This window comes from Oenanthe melanoleuca, chromosome 3 (genome assembly GCF_029582105.1).
Source record: "Oenanthe melanoleuca isolate GR-GAL-2019-014 chromosome 3, OMel1.0, whole genome shotgun sequence".
In the NCBI taxonomy this organism is placed as follows: domain Eukaryota; kingdom Metazoa; phylum Chordata; class Aves; order Passeriformes; family Muscicapidae; genus Oenanthe; species Oenanthe melanoleuca.
Window position 1 is genome coordinate 18,938,758 of NC_079336.1, and position 15,413 is coordinate 18,954,170.

The 15,413-nt window shown below is 40.0% G+C and overlaps 1 protein-coding gene across 2 annotated transcripts in view; it reads right to left on the bottom strand.

The window, feature by feature from the left end:
• The window catches only part of TDRP (testis development related protein), a 55,775-nt gene extending 41,412 nt beyond the window's left edge, over window positions 1-14,363 (bottom strand). The window contains exon 1 of one of the 2 annotated variants that reach the window (XM_056486739.1): window positions 14,099-14,363. In XM_056486739.1, the coding sequence (XP_056342714.1) occupies window positions 14,099-14,206 (108 nt within the window). In that variant the 5' untranslated portion in view covers window positions 14,207-14,363. The remainder of the gene's footprint in view (window positions 1-14,098) is intronic. The other variant, XM_056486740.1, reaches the window with a different exon arrangement.
• Window positions 14,364-15,413: the final 1,050 nt, after the last annotated feature.

Genomic DNA, 15,413 nt, shown 5'->3' on the forward strand with positions numbered 1-15,413 from the left:
GCTAGGACCTCCATTCAAGCAGTTGTAAAGGTCTCCCCTGAGCCTCCTTTTCTCCAAGCTAAACACCCCCAGATCCCTCAGTCACTCCTTACAGGACTTACTCTCTAATTCACATATCCAGGCAGAATGTGAACACAGGATCCAGATTTCTGCATTTTGCAGAGCACCACTGCAGCATTCATGGTTCCTTGCTTTGAGATGTCATGAGGTGGCTTTTTAAACACCTATACCTGCCTTTCATGAGAGCTGTAATGAGAGAACTAGAAAAACTCAGCACTGCAATCAGCCTGTCCTCAGTGCTCAATAGGCAGATTCCTGCAAAAGCAGGATCTAAGACCATTTTCCAAGTTCCACCTGCAGCCTTTAGGACTAGCTCCCACTTTTAGACCTCCAAACTCAGGTCAAAGGCTTTTCTCTGCAAATGGGCATCAACACTGTGTTAAAAGTCAGGCTTTAAAGACCAGGAAGGCTGTCTCCCCAAGGAGCACACTACTCATCCACTACATTCTTCTTCAAGAACTTTGTTGCTCTTCACCATATTGTTTCAACATGGAGATTATTTTATTCATAATATGTGTGCACTGGAAATGCCACACATGCAATTCATCAGCCTTTTAATAACATATTAAAATTTTAGAACTTCTGGAATATCACTGTACTGACAGCTGCTAAGACAACAGAACAACCAAATAAAATGAAGAATTGCTTCTAGAAAGAGAATATAAGAAGGATAAGTTGCTTTTTTGAGAATACATTTTTAAGACAAGAGGGTTTTACTTTAAAAGACAAAAACACTGCAGTTCAGTGGTTTACCTGGTGACATTTCTGTTTCTTTAAGTCAGAACACACACTTGGCAAGCCTTCCTGAATGACTAAGAAAGGGGCAAAAACTGTTTCAATAGAAAATAGATTTGTTGTAAGATTTTCTCCCTAAATGTTTATCATCTGGTCTAAAATATATGGTAATTTATGTTTTCATAAAAAAGAATATATTTCTTCAAAAGGGTATAAAAAGGTATAGTACAATCTGACTTCTATTTTCAAGGAAAGTCATGCTGCATCTGAAGTAGAACAAAAAGAAGTAACAGAGACAGATGTTCAGTTTATACATATTAATGTAAAGTATCCTATTACACTAATGAACCTATTTTAAAATAATTTTCTTTATACCTATGGAATTTCAAAACAAGCTCTAGCTTATCATAATAATTTCCACTTCTTTCATCTTCTACTAATGTATTTTAAAAACATTAAAGAAGATTCTTGGACACATATCAAGGCAAAAAAATTTAACTTGCATGCCTACTTCTCTTTCCTGAAAGAGATACAAAATAAAATCCTTAACCTCTCGTGATCAGAGAGCCAGTGGAGCTACACATAATGGAATAAACAATCCCAAACTCTTCTACTTTTCATGTTTTTATTTCCAGTTGCAGCTAGAATTTAATGCTTCTTTAGACTTCAGTTATTCCTGTGGCTTCTTATTTTCATCTAGCGTTTTAATAGCCATCATTGGGAGGAAAAAAAAATCAGGATGCCTTCCCCTCCCCATTAATGAAAGCAAATAAGGGAGTTTTCCAACTAATCCTGCACTACTAATGTTACTTCAATGAGAACCCCATGACCAAGGATCATATGTAATTATAAAATCATCACTGAACTATATAAATTCCTTGATCAGCTGTCCATGAAAGACTGGCAGCTCTCTAACATACATGGACTGAAATATATATATATATGATATTAAATGTGACATTTTCAAAGAACAGTTATTTACCTTTGTTGCAAGATGTGACACTGAAGATGAAACTTCATCATGAAGAAACTGGTCTTTATTCTCAAAAGAAGGATAAAGATAAAAAAGGCCCATAGTCAGTTTTGGTTAGATAATTAGCACTGACACATTTTAGATTATTCACAAATGCTTTTACTCTATTTGGCATATTATAAAAGAAAATTGACAAAACATGATTTCAACACAAAACTAAGTGAACACCACTACTAAAATACAAATCTACACTTAGAATGATGAAAAATCAAACCCTTACAGAACCAAAATCCTCATACCAGAAAGGGAAAAACACCCTGACATCATAAAAAAATTTAGTACAATTAGTTTGACTTTATCTAAATGGTAGTTATCTTAATTTTTTAGATATGCACTTAGTTTTTACATACTGTAGTAGATGATGTTTTATGCACTGTCTGTGGGCTGGAGGGAGAGGAATGCCCCAGGATTTTTTCCTCTTTCACATTAAAAAGCTCTGCATTTCTTTAATTCAAAGAAAAAGTTCATCCACATTCCTTTCCCCTCCATGCACAACTGTAGATTTCTGAAGAAAACTAGAGCACTAAAGATGCCTGTGAAGGTTATTCAGTAGGGAAGCATTTCTGTCCATCTCTGAATTAAACTGCTATGTTAGTATTGTCAAACCCTCCTGCTACTATCAGTGCTCTCTTCAAGACATGGCAAGCAAGATCATTCCTGGGAGTACTTTAGAGGACAAAGATAAAGGAAGTGGGACACAGAATTCAGGAAATCTGCAATTTTCAATTTCTTCATTCTGAATTTTAAAGAGAAAAATGTTGCCTTTTTTTCCCCCTACGTATGACTCCAAAAACAGCTACATATGACCAAAAATATTTAATCCCAGTTTCAGGGAAAAAAAAAAAAAAAAATAATTAAAACAAAAAAGTGGAAAGTGTTTTTGAAGCAGCAGTTTCACTAAATCTCCAGTATTCACTCTGGTCCATATTTTCACTACATCAGCTACTTACTGTTACAAAAATCAAATTCATCAACTCCTTTCTTTTCAACTAAAATAAATGCCAAGGAGTTGATAGGAACTCCTCATGCACTTGTCCCAAGACACCTAAATCACTCATTATCCTAACTCCTATGCATTTCCAAAGGCCTCCTTCACTTTGCTAATGGCATCAGAAAGAGGTGAGAAAACCAGCACAGAAGTGTTATGTATTTCTAGTCATGTGGGGACCCAGATGCATCAGCTTCATTTTGACAGATCAGCTTCAAATCCCATGCATTTTTTTTAGATTATTTACTTATTTATATTTCTTTATATATATTTATTTACATACTAATGTTCCCACTTACTTTACAGGCAATACTTTATATTATACAAGGGACAAGGACAGAACATTTCTAGAATAGAATATGAAGACCATTGCTCTATACTTCAATAGTATTTTTATGTTGGAATAGAATGAGCTGTAGATAGCCAGATTTACTTGCTGAGGTAGAACATGAATTCAGGAACTCTTATTATCATTCAAAATGAGACTATTACTTCCTGTGGATTGCAACAAGTTATTTAACTTCCAAATTCAGTTAGCTGTCTAACATAAGAGGATTGTAGATGGGATACCAGAAACGAAAACATTAAGACTTGTGCAGCTCTCTCAAATTAAATTCAACTATTTCCACTCCTTTCAGCTTTTTCATTTCTCTACTTCTAAAAGAAACATTGGCAGTGTTTTAAATGGAAACAGTTCACACATATTATTCAGAACTCTCCCCCTTTCCCCTCAACACTCTCAGCTCTCAAACTTGTGGATGAGGTTGCAAAGTCCTAAACTTAACATGATGGAGCCTCTGCTAGGACACAGGGTATGAGCTAGAGAATACAGCACTTGTTTTATCCAAATTTTTCCCAAGAACAAAAAAAAACAAAACCAAAAAACAAAAAAAAAAAAAAAAACCAAAAAAAAAACCACCAAAAAAACAAAAAAACAAAACACAATCAACAAGAACTAGGAAAGCTCCAAGGGGAAATATGGTAAGAGGAGAAATTCTCAGACATCCAGAGCTGGCAGAACTATCAGTTTCAACTACCAACAATAGTACCTCCAGAACAAAACAAGTCACTGTTAGTACCTTCCAAAGGTACTAACTCATTTTAATTCTTCCAGCTCTCCAAATATCTTAGGAAGGAAAATAAAAATACAAAAGTGCATAGAGACATCATGTTCTAGAAGAGAGAAAAGATGGAGTGTGAAGGTATACAGCCTCTTGCAAGGCTAAGCACAAGGAAGCAAGGGTGCAAGGCATTTTCACTGTGAAAACCACGAGATGCAAAGGGCATTATAGGGTTAGGGAGTCAACATAATAAAATGTGAATACCATTGTCAACCAAAGATGTAATTAACAATAAATGGTAGACAAGAAGGAGTATTAATTTGCTTCTTTTAAAAAGGTATAACTATGACTGTGTTTTAATAATACAGCTTTACTGCTCATGATTATACAAAGTGGTACCTCCTAAGGAATGAGACACACATTTGCAGCAGCTATACTCATGCAACCCAGGCTGATGGTAAGTGGGCAACACAGAGTTTAAAGAGATGAAATACAAAGACTGAAGTGCATTAAACCCTCAAAAAAGCCTGGTGAGAAGCCAATCCCAAAATCACATTTTTTGGGGCAGTAGACAGATCAAGTATTCATAGTATCCTTTTAAATACACTGCTGAAGAAAAAGGAGACTTGGAAAACGGCAGAGTGCTTGTGATGTCCATCCACACATCCCAAGCATTGCTTGGAAACAGCCTGTAGGTTTGAACTCAGCCGTCTCCAAGAGGCTAGATGAAAATGTTTTGTGGAAAATCCATCCTTAGGGAAAGCAGAGACAAGCAGACTAATGCCACACAGCAAGAACAGAGTGGGAGAGGAGCAGGTACAAGAGTTCAGAGCCAGTGATGGCCCACACGGCAGGGAGGGACCTGTGCACCTTGCAGGAGGGAGGGGCTTTGTATTAAAAAAACAAAACAAAACTGAGGGAAACGGCAGAGGGAGGGAGGGGATCTGTGCCACCACTGAGAAGAATCCAGGAGGAAAGATGAGAGACCGCTACAACCCATCTTCCCTAGTCACCCACAGAATAATTGGTATTTTTAAGTGATACACATTAGTACACCCTTTTCCTGATACACATTCCCTACTTCTGTTTCTATTCTGAGATAAGGGAGCCTATGATTTAGTTTATCAAGTTTCTTTAGAGGACATTCTGCTGTGCAACTACATGCAAAAAAGCTCATCTTCACTCTTTATCATGCTGCATAACACATAGTGGTGCTGAACACTTATAAATTATTTCAGTATGTTTTAGTCTGGTTGGCTTACAGTTATGACAATTCACTGTTTTACTTATTTAAAAGAAATTTAAAAGAAAAACCTGGGCTACATTACAGTATTTAGATATTTCTAGGTGAAAATGCTAACACTAGTGGGAAATGCTGAGCAGCAACTTGAATAGCCCTCCAGTTCAGGCAGGGGAAGGTTGGTATGCACAACGTGTTTTCATAAGGAAACAAGTGCCCTTTTGTTGGACATACTGCAAACCATAAGGTACTCAAGGGACTAATTCAACTAGCACACAAACCTTTTTGTACAGAGATCAAAATTGTAATCTGCTTCCCTCAGCTTCCTTTGTGGTAAAGTAATTAATTAGTCTCTTTAGATCATTCACTTTTACAATTCAGGCCAAGATGAAGAATGCTGAACATCAAAGAGTTAAGGGAAATAATACATCATTTCGTCCTGCATGCCCTTCTTGGGCTCTAGTAAGTAAAATGGTACATTATCGATTTTCTCTACCCAGTTGTGGGAGTTTCCTGTCATAGACACACACACACACATACACATTAGCTGGGCAAACATAAGAGTAAACAAGCTATTGTTAAAAGAGTAGGTCCTTTTGGAACAAATTCTCACCCTTCTATTGATTTATTGCGTCCCCTCTGCCTATCATCCCATCTCATCAAGGACTGAGTGTAATATAAAGTCCAGGTTGTCATGCCTGAAAGTGTGAATTAGATTATGTACCACAAATGTATCATTTAAGTGGAAAAAACATCCCAAAGCAAATAGCACCTGAAGAGATACACTCCAGGGAAGAATTTAACATAATTTCCAGTACTCCACAAACCCTACTAAATAATTTAGTGATAGGAAAGGGGAAGGTTTAAAAAAAAAAATAAAATTAAAACTCACTCAGGAAATCACAAACCTGAAAGTCAACCTCTGAAGTTGGAAAGATTCCCAAAACACTGATTACAAACCAAACAGTCGAACAACTACATATACACAGCCTGACCAGAAACAACACAGGTTGGGAAGAGGAGATCAGATAGCCAGATCACCATCTTAAAATACAGCTAGCAAAAGAAAATATTTCCTTGGGTTTGAGAAGGATCTTAATATAATGTAAAAAGAAATAAACAAGACTAAAACTGATTACTAATGCAAAAGTCACTCAGCTTATCTTAGTTTAGAACTGAATAAAAACCAATGCAAAATACACTCAAACATTGAGTAAGAAGAAAGTTACCAGTAAATGATCAGTGACATTTGGCCTCATTTTTTTTTTGCTGCATACACCTGGAAAAATTCAATGCATGGATATATGCTTTCTGAGTTAGGAAATTGATGCAACAGTGATCAAATGTGAATGGGCACTGAAAAAACTCTAGTACTTTCAATATTCCTTTAACACAGCTGAAAAACAAAGCTGAACTGTACCTGAACACCCACACAAAACTGAACATGCCTTTAAGGAAAAACAAGGCTTTCAATTTTAACAAATACAGGCTTTATTACTCAGTCACACATGGCTTTCTTCTTGGACATGAGGCTATGTGTTCAGCAGAAAAACTCCAGTGCTGAACTGTGAATTGTCTCTGCTCCTTTCTGGCAGAGATAGCCTAGACTGAAATCAAGATAATGTGATCAGCCTCATCCACATTCCATCTACTCCTAGATCTCCATCTTCCATTTGTATTTCCCTAAAGCAATGAGTGAATCAAAACAGCCATCTGGGAAGGTGGTGTAAATTGAAAATTTCCTCTTAATGTCACCAATGAAAAGTATTAATCTAGGCATTTCTAAAATCTTGCTGAAGAGTAATGTGGTATTTTAAATTAATTTTTTCTTTTCTATAAGCAATACTTTTCCACACCAGATTGCTCCCTACACATAGAAAAAGCATCTTTATTATGACAATAAACTATCTAAATGGTGCCAGTGACTCCTATGCTGCAAGTTTCCTCTGCCAGTCTTCAGCAAAACTGAAAATACTATTGTTGATCAAGAAAAAGAAAATGTAAAATATAGGTGTGTTAAATAATATACTTTAATTTTGGCATATATTTCATAGACAACACTAATTTGGATACATACTTTTAAAACGTAATTCTTCAGATCATTTCTAAAAGAACTTATTTTACTCCACTAACTTTAAAAAGTCTGGGTGACTACTTCAGATTCAGGAGAAAACCCATCCAACATAATTAAAAATAATTCTTCTAGACCAGTCTCTCATAACTGCCTACTACTCACCAGATCAGCTGAGAGCTGAAAACATAGGGAAACTGGTTTTCATCTATTAAGTAATTTTAATTTATTCAGTATTAATAATAAAGATTATGCTCTTTTCTTTAGCATCTACAACTGTTAAGAACTTGCTTAGCATTTTCCAACTCAGTTTCATTCAATCACTTCAGTTATTGTTTCACATTCCATTACATTTTAAAACAGAATATCTAAACTCTTTCGATATTTTTACTGTCAATTGATATAAATGGCCAAGTGTACCAGAGAAGATTAATTTCAGAATGTAAGTATTTACACAAGAATACTTCTGTAGTTCTGAATTTTACTGGCATTACAAAGAGAAACATTGGAACACCAGATTCCTATGCTTTCTGTTTTTACATCAATACACAAGATTACACTATTAAGTGTTCATATTATTGTGCATCTCTGTAGTAAGAGGTTATAATACATCTTACTCAGATTTAGCTTCTCTGAAATATTTTTGGAAGAATATTAAAGACTGATCACCTTAAAACATTTTAAAAGTTCATAAGTCATTAAAAATTTAGTTTTATCTAATTTATAATATTTCAAATACGCTTCATTAAATGGAAACAGCTGTATTAAGATAAAAAGAAAATCAGTGTCAAAGTTGAAACAAAAAAGGTCAGATAATCAATTTTAATTCAATTTCTGTAACAACTCAACTATTCTAGTGAAGTTTTCAATTTTGATGAAATTTCCCGCTGAAAATCTGTCAATTATTTTTAACAACTTAGCCATAGCAGAAATTCATATTTGCTCTTTCCTTATCCAGAAAACAAACCAATAAATGCTAATTCAAAAGACAGTAGCAGACATACAGTTCTTATTCAGTCATGCAATTTGCCATTTAACTACATGTCTCCAATAAAGGTCTTGGATGACTAATGGCCATATCTTCCTAGTACAGTTTCTGCAAAATGGGCTGAATGCATCATTTTTTATTACAGTGTTCAGCAGCACACGTACAGCTTCCTTTTGATATGTGGCTTTTATCACATGTGCAATCACACACATTTTCCTGGAGCTCCTCACACAGAACCAGCAAAACTTGTTGGAAATACACCTTTGATGATGACAGAGCTGAAAGACAGTCTACCTAAGTAAAGTGTTCAGCATCTTCTAGTAACCCTACTTACATTATGGATGTCCTCACACAGTCTGGCAAATAGTTTCTATAAAAGTGAGAAAAACATTATACACCTAATTTAACAGTAAAGAATTAAAATTATTCATTCATTCTCAAAATCCATTAAGTTTTACTTTGTATATTGATGGTAGGAAGTCCAGCAGTGGCAGGAGAGTATGGCTCCAGAAACCTCATAAAACCCCAAGAAGGTGCAACAAATAACCTAGGGAAAGCAGATCTCAAGCAAAGCTGTAGAGGAGATGATGATGGTGGGTTTGTGGATCAGTGGGAGTGGATAATTCTGTGTTAGGCTGGAGGGGAGGAGGGCAGACACGGCTGCTGCTGGCAATCAGAGCCAGTAAAGCAGAACGGGCTGGAGGAAAGATACAAATGATAAAAATGACAAATGGGGGAGAGGAAGGGGATGTACTAAGAAAAACCCTGAAAGCAAGGACAGAGATTTAAATGCAAATTTCCTGAAACAAAGGGAGGCGAGCTGAAGAAATGGAATCTGAAGGATGAGGAGGACTTAAACTTTATGCCATAAGCAACAACATTAATATGAGCAATGGAATTCGCAGGAACTAGGGGATGGGAAACCACAGCATAGGTATTACAAGCTGCAGAGGAAGTAATCACCATCAGTATGGGAAGAAAGGGTCTGCACAAGAATTTCAGCTGTCTAGACAGCAAGGGAAAAAAAAAAAAAAAAAAAAAAGAGAGAGAGAAAGCAGACTTGACCTGGAATTCATGGAGGAAACAACAATAAAGTCTAGGACACAAATTCTCTTTCACACAATAGATAAAAACCACCGACAACCTGCAGGTTACAGGCTTGGCTGAAAGAAAAAATATATAGTGATGGTGTCTGTAATAGGAGACCAATATGTGCTTTGTGGACTTTTAAGAGTTAGAATAAGCCAACAGAGAGGGGATAAGAAGTGAGAAACAGCCAACTGTGTAAAAAATCACAGTATAAATTAAGAAGTGAAGCACCTCAAAAACAAAAAGTATTTAAAACTTAGAAGGCCTAAAGCCCCAAAAGACACTGTCAGCTCTGTAGAGCTCCAGAAAGACTGTGAGAAAGAAAGAGGACCCACTCGAGAAACTGCTGAAAGATTGTTTATGACAAGAAGAAGGAAAAGCACGAAAGGCAGTTCAAGGAAGGCTCAGGGAAGTCTTCACTGACTGTACCACAATCTAATGTTCAAGAATGATGACAGAATATAGGTGATGGATTTTAGCCAGGAAAATGCCACTGAAATGTCACAAGAACAACTCCAATGAAGAGGAAAAAAACAGGCAGAGGAGAAGGTATGATGAGATTACTGGAGTACTGAAGGCAAAGCCTGAGACACACAGAAATGGCTAGAAAGTGAAGGAAAGGCATTATCTGGATTAACATTTTCTACTTAATTTTTTTAATTTAAAAATACCCTTATTCAATGTATTAGTAAAACATAAATGCTGCTCAGCTCCCACCCATTTCTGCAGGGTTTGTCCAAGTTCAACTCATTCCAACATGAAAGCCAGTATTAAAATTGTACCAGACACTTAAACATCTTCATTAAAAAAGATAACTAAAATTCTGTATAGCCAACCTTCAAACATCCTGAGCAAGTCTAAACAAAACTCAGCATAAAGATGTTTTTGCACAGATTCTCTTTGAACATAACAAAAAATACAACTGGGGAGAACAGATCAAGGCTAGGGTTCTGAAATATTTTTACATGAAAGTCAGAATTTCATTAGGTAATATAGGTCAGCCTGACACCCATCCCCTCCCCTAATATATAGATGTATTTTAATGTGGAGTGCCATTTTACATCAGAGTTACACGCGATATTGACACAGCATTGACATCCCTGAGCACTGATTAGATGGTAGGATGGCATCAAGAACTTAGCACAACTGCCAAAACAATGCCTTCCAGAAATCAAAACCCAGCAGTTTTCCCTTTCCAAAAATACAACTACAGTTTGAAACATAATGACTATATTCCAAACTGAACACAAGTTTGGCATGCACCACTGTACATTTCTAGCATATTTTCAGAGAGACACACAAAAAGCACATCAATTTTATCTCATATGTGTATACTATTTATGCATGTCAAGTTAGCTTCATGCATTAATTATAACTTAAATGAATAAAGCACCTTCGTTGCATAAATTAAAAATACTTATACTTCAAAGTATAAATTAAAATTAACTTCTAAGACACAGTCTAAAACTGTCTGGTCTAAAAAAACTTCACAATAATCCACACATTTATTTACACAAGTACTGTTTCAAAATTTACTTGTCTTTCTTATCTCAGGAAACACCTTACTATTTTAAAAAAGTGTTAACAATTCAAAGTACTTGAATGTATGCAGAAACTTTTGCTAAAAAGTGGCCAGAGGCTGACAGTTCCCTCCCTTGCAATTTTCATGTTCTAAAATTTGTTTTTGTTCTCCCCTGGAACAAAATCAAACCATTCTGCATAACACAAAACCAGAACTGTCAAAACTTTTTTAAAGATCAAACTAGGCTTTTCTATTTAAGAACTATGAACGTCTACAAATTCAAATGTCTGTTTAAGCCCAGATCAGGCTTCCATATCTAAATAGGATGATTAAAATTGCTCTAGAGTAACAAAGGAGTTTTTTGTGTTGGACTTTTTTTTTAAACTTATAGTAGACTAATTCTTTGTTCCTGTCTGCTACTGCAATGTCCTAATTATTAGGTTGCATAGTGAGAACTCCTTCACTCTTTCTCACCTTTGAAGAAGCAATATACAGCACCAACATTTCATTATACTGGAATACTTTCAGTGTGGTTTGCTATAATGACATAGATGTGACTACCAATTTCTTCCCTTTGAAGTAAAAAGTTTCAGCCTTATTTATAGCATGAATGGTAGAAGCTTAAGGATTTTCTTCCCACTTGCTTATTAAAAATGAAAATAAAGACAAAAGATGGTTGTTGGGAAAACAACATATAAATCAAAGTCAAAACACAATTACTCTAGTTAATCCACTCTTTTACCAAATGATGTATCAGAAAAGGAAATTAAATCTAACAGTCAACTTCTGCATGAGATCTAAAGCTGGGCTTCTTAATTTACTAAAATGCACTCACACTAATTATCTGGATTTTGGCTCTAACGATAAAAAATTAGGGAAGTCCTGGATTCTTCTCATCTTGATGAAGTAATCCTTCATTCACAGCAGGCTGTACTGTAACAACTTACACACATATTGAGGCATCCTCATGAACAGCTAAGCTACCACAAGAACTGCCCCCACAACTCCTCCAAGTTTTCATGGTGCTACTGTCCTCCAAAGCCAGGGGGTTGGCTGATGCAGGTCAGGATGCAACAGCAAAGAGTGCAGATCATTATCAAATCTCTCTACACAGTACTGGATTTCACTCCTTACAATCATACTATTGGGAGAAGAAAACAGGATCTGATGAAACATCAAAGATTTCAAATACTAAAAGCAAGGAACATGGACCAGATCAGCTAGAACAAGCTGAACAAGTGCATTTGGTTCCCTTGACACCTGTCCCAGGCACGGTTTAAATACCTTGTAGCTAAGGCTGGCCTAAAAGCTGCCCTGATCGTGACAATGTCAATCAAGTGGTCAGAGCTTTCTATATAGCCTCTACCTAAGTTCCTACAGTTCTTCCTTAAAGTGTACATAAACTCTAAAATTACTATTGCTAAATATTTTGGGCAGGATGTTGCATTCCTTTCAAAAGATTTTAACAGGCAAAATAACTAACAGCTTATAATCTGCACTTCAGCTTCTGTGCCAAGCTACACTACAGTTATGCTAACTTTACTGAATCCTTTATTTTCAAGAATATTTCATTTAGTGACTTAAGAGTAATTTATTTTTCTCCTGTCACCCCCAACACTAAAATCAGCATCCCAGTTCCACTGGGAGTCGAAAAGGAATTTTCTTAAAAAAATTCATGAAAATGCAAGCCCTTTGCACAAGAAATCACTGTCATCACCATTATAACTTGAGACTTCAACTAATGGAACAGAGGCCCAGGACAGTAAAAGACAATTGGATTGGACAAAACAAAACAAACGAACTCCAGCCTCTGTTGCTAAAGTAGAGGGCTGGGAGAATTGTCTGGACAGAAGTCTGAAGAATCCTCTCCTGACTGGGAGGCTACAGTCAGGAGCCTCAGAGAGGGCCTGGACCACTAGTGTCAGAGAAGAGGAGCAGTGAAGAGTTGGTGGGGTTTACTGGAAGCTTTCGGTGACCTTTGGTGTTCGAGGAGGGATCTGGAGGTGAGCAAGTCTACGAGGGCTATGACAGTATAAGCCAGTAGCTCAGCAAAAACTGTGGAAGCTTACAAGCACCTGAGAATAGAACTGTAGGAGGCAGAGGTTAGATGTTGTGTGAGAGGTTGGAGGAAATACTTGAGGTCACCTCAAGCCCCCCAGTTCTCCTTCCTCCGCTGAAGGGGGGGGTCTCCAAAATGAGCGTCCATTCTTCTGCAGGAGAAGATCCTAGTCATCCACATGACTCCCCACAACTGTGCCAAAGAAGTAGCAAGGGCTATGGCTCTACTGTTCACTGTGCAGGGGCAGGGGCAAGGGCAAGGCAAGGCTAAACTGGTGATTGTGGCTATTGGAAGATGGAGAGAATAACTGCTGTGACTGGGAGGGGCTGCTCTTCAGCAGTTGCCACAGGTGTTGACAACCCACAGCACCTGCCAACCAGAAACTCACGGTGAGACTAATTTATCCAGACACACTTTCAGCAAGATAGCTCTTTCAGCAAGATAGGCAAGATAAATATGGGGTGGAAAGCTGCGAAGGCTTTATAGCGTCTTTTGAAAAGAAACCTCACTGGCTCGCAACCCTGGGCAACTGCTTACTTCAGAACCTCTCATTCAATATCTAAAGTAACTCTGTGGCAAGAGAAGATCATAAACGAAGCTGTACCGGGCAGAGTAACAGGCTTCTGAGCTGGATGGATACCTAATTGCTACCAAGTTTTTGAAAGCGAGTCAACAAACGTGGTTTTTTGGTTGTTTTCCCTGATACTCAATTGACATCCTTCCTTTCAGGTTATATTTGTTGAGAAAGTCTCTGTTGGTATTTAAGTTAACACATAAAAACAAAAGCTTTCAAACAAGATTGCAGCTATTTAAAGATCGTGAACTACCATTACTGAAACCACACGAAAAAAGCAACCTGCCAAAACATCGGTGCTCTACACAAACGCACAAATAAAGTTACGTTCTTAAACATCCTTGTTCAATGTATTGTGCTTAACAGATGGGTTGCAGTGCCTCTGCCTAGGGCTGGAAGAGAAAGTACCCTGCGGTATGAAGCCACTGGAATGAAGGACAGCAAGTTCCAGGTACGCCGGAGGCCGGCTGCTGAAGGAAACAGGGCTGGGTAGGCCAGTCAGCACCTCAAAAAACCGGGTGACAGTCGCACGATCCGCTCAAACACTCCCAGCTCCGACCAGGGCCAGCCTGCCGGCACATCAGGGTGGGAAAAGTGATTACTCATGCCGCCGGAGAGCGGGGCAGCGGCAGCGGGGCCGAGCGCCACGACCCCTGCGAAGCGACTCCGCGCTCCTACCTGAGGGGCCGCGAAGGCGGCGGCGGGCGGCGGCCCGCGGGGACGCGTCTCCTCCTCCTCGGGCGAGTCGTCCAGCAGAACTTTGCTGCTCTTGTTGAGCTTCCACATGGCGGGCGCAGGGCGGCCCCGCTGCGTCCCGGCAGCGAGCGGGCCGAGGCGGGAGCGGGCGCTGCTCCGCAGCCCCGGCCGGGGCTGCTGCGCTCGGCAGGGCTGTCACCCCGCCGGGGGCTCCCGGCCGGCAGGCAGCGAGGGAGCGAGGGAGAGAGAGAGGGAGGAGCTGCCTGGCGGCGCCGGGAGCCCGCCCCCCGCCACCGCCTCGCCCACCGGCCTGCGGATGGAGCGGGGACGGGCGGCCCGAGGCGCGGGGCGGGCCGGGCAGGGCAGGGCCCGGAGCCGGCGCCTCCCGCCGCTCCTCACCTGCCGCCGCGCCCCGCCGGAGCCGCTGCCGCTGCCATGTTTGTGAGGCGGGCACGGGCAGGGGGTGCCCGGCATCACCGCGGCAACAGCGCCGGGCCCGCCGCCTCCCGCAGGCACGGCGGGACAAGGAGGATAAGGACCTGGCCAGCGGTGGCAGCAGGATGTCTGTGGGGTAACGCGGGCACTCGGAGGTGAAGCTGGACCCGTCTGGGTAGCGGGAGTAGCGGCACCCGCAGAGCGCCACAGATGGCCCGACAACTCTGCAAATGGTCCTGGCGCACCCAGCCGTGTATCTGCCAAGCATACCCACCTGTGCATCCATCCGCCCGTGTACCTGCTGCTTTACCCACCCGCTGTGTGTGTGCCCGCCCGTGTGCCCGGGGTGCCTCTGAGGAGGGGCAGGCTCACAGCCCGGGCCTGCTCCCCTGCACAGGTGGAGCCCTGAGCCAGGGGGAAAAGCCTGGTGCATCCAGCCGGAGCCCAGTGAGTGCCAGGAGCTGCCAGTTTGATGGCTGAATGATCCAGGTTTAATGCCCTGTGTACCAGCTGGTATTTTCATTGATTCTTAGTTCTCAGGCAGGTTTGCTAGGATACTTTATACATTAGTTTGATCTGTGAATTAGGGTCAGATGTCCCAAGAACTGGTAAACTGCTCTAAAACGACCATTTTTGGTTCTTCTCTTCCTTAATGCTGCTCTGATTTCACTAGTGAAAGGCCATAATACTCGAGGATCCCTCATGACAACTTGCAGGTCTTGCTGTGGCTGCCTGGTGCCTTGGGGGCTGAGCAGCAGGGCTTTGCTGAGGCTGTTTTTGGCTGCAATGTGCCCCTACCTGCCTAACCGGAGCAGGGCTCACCCCGGGGCAGGAACGCAGCTCCGTGTGCTGCCTGCTGCCT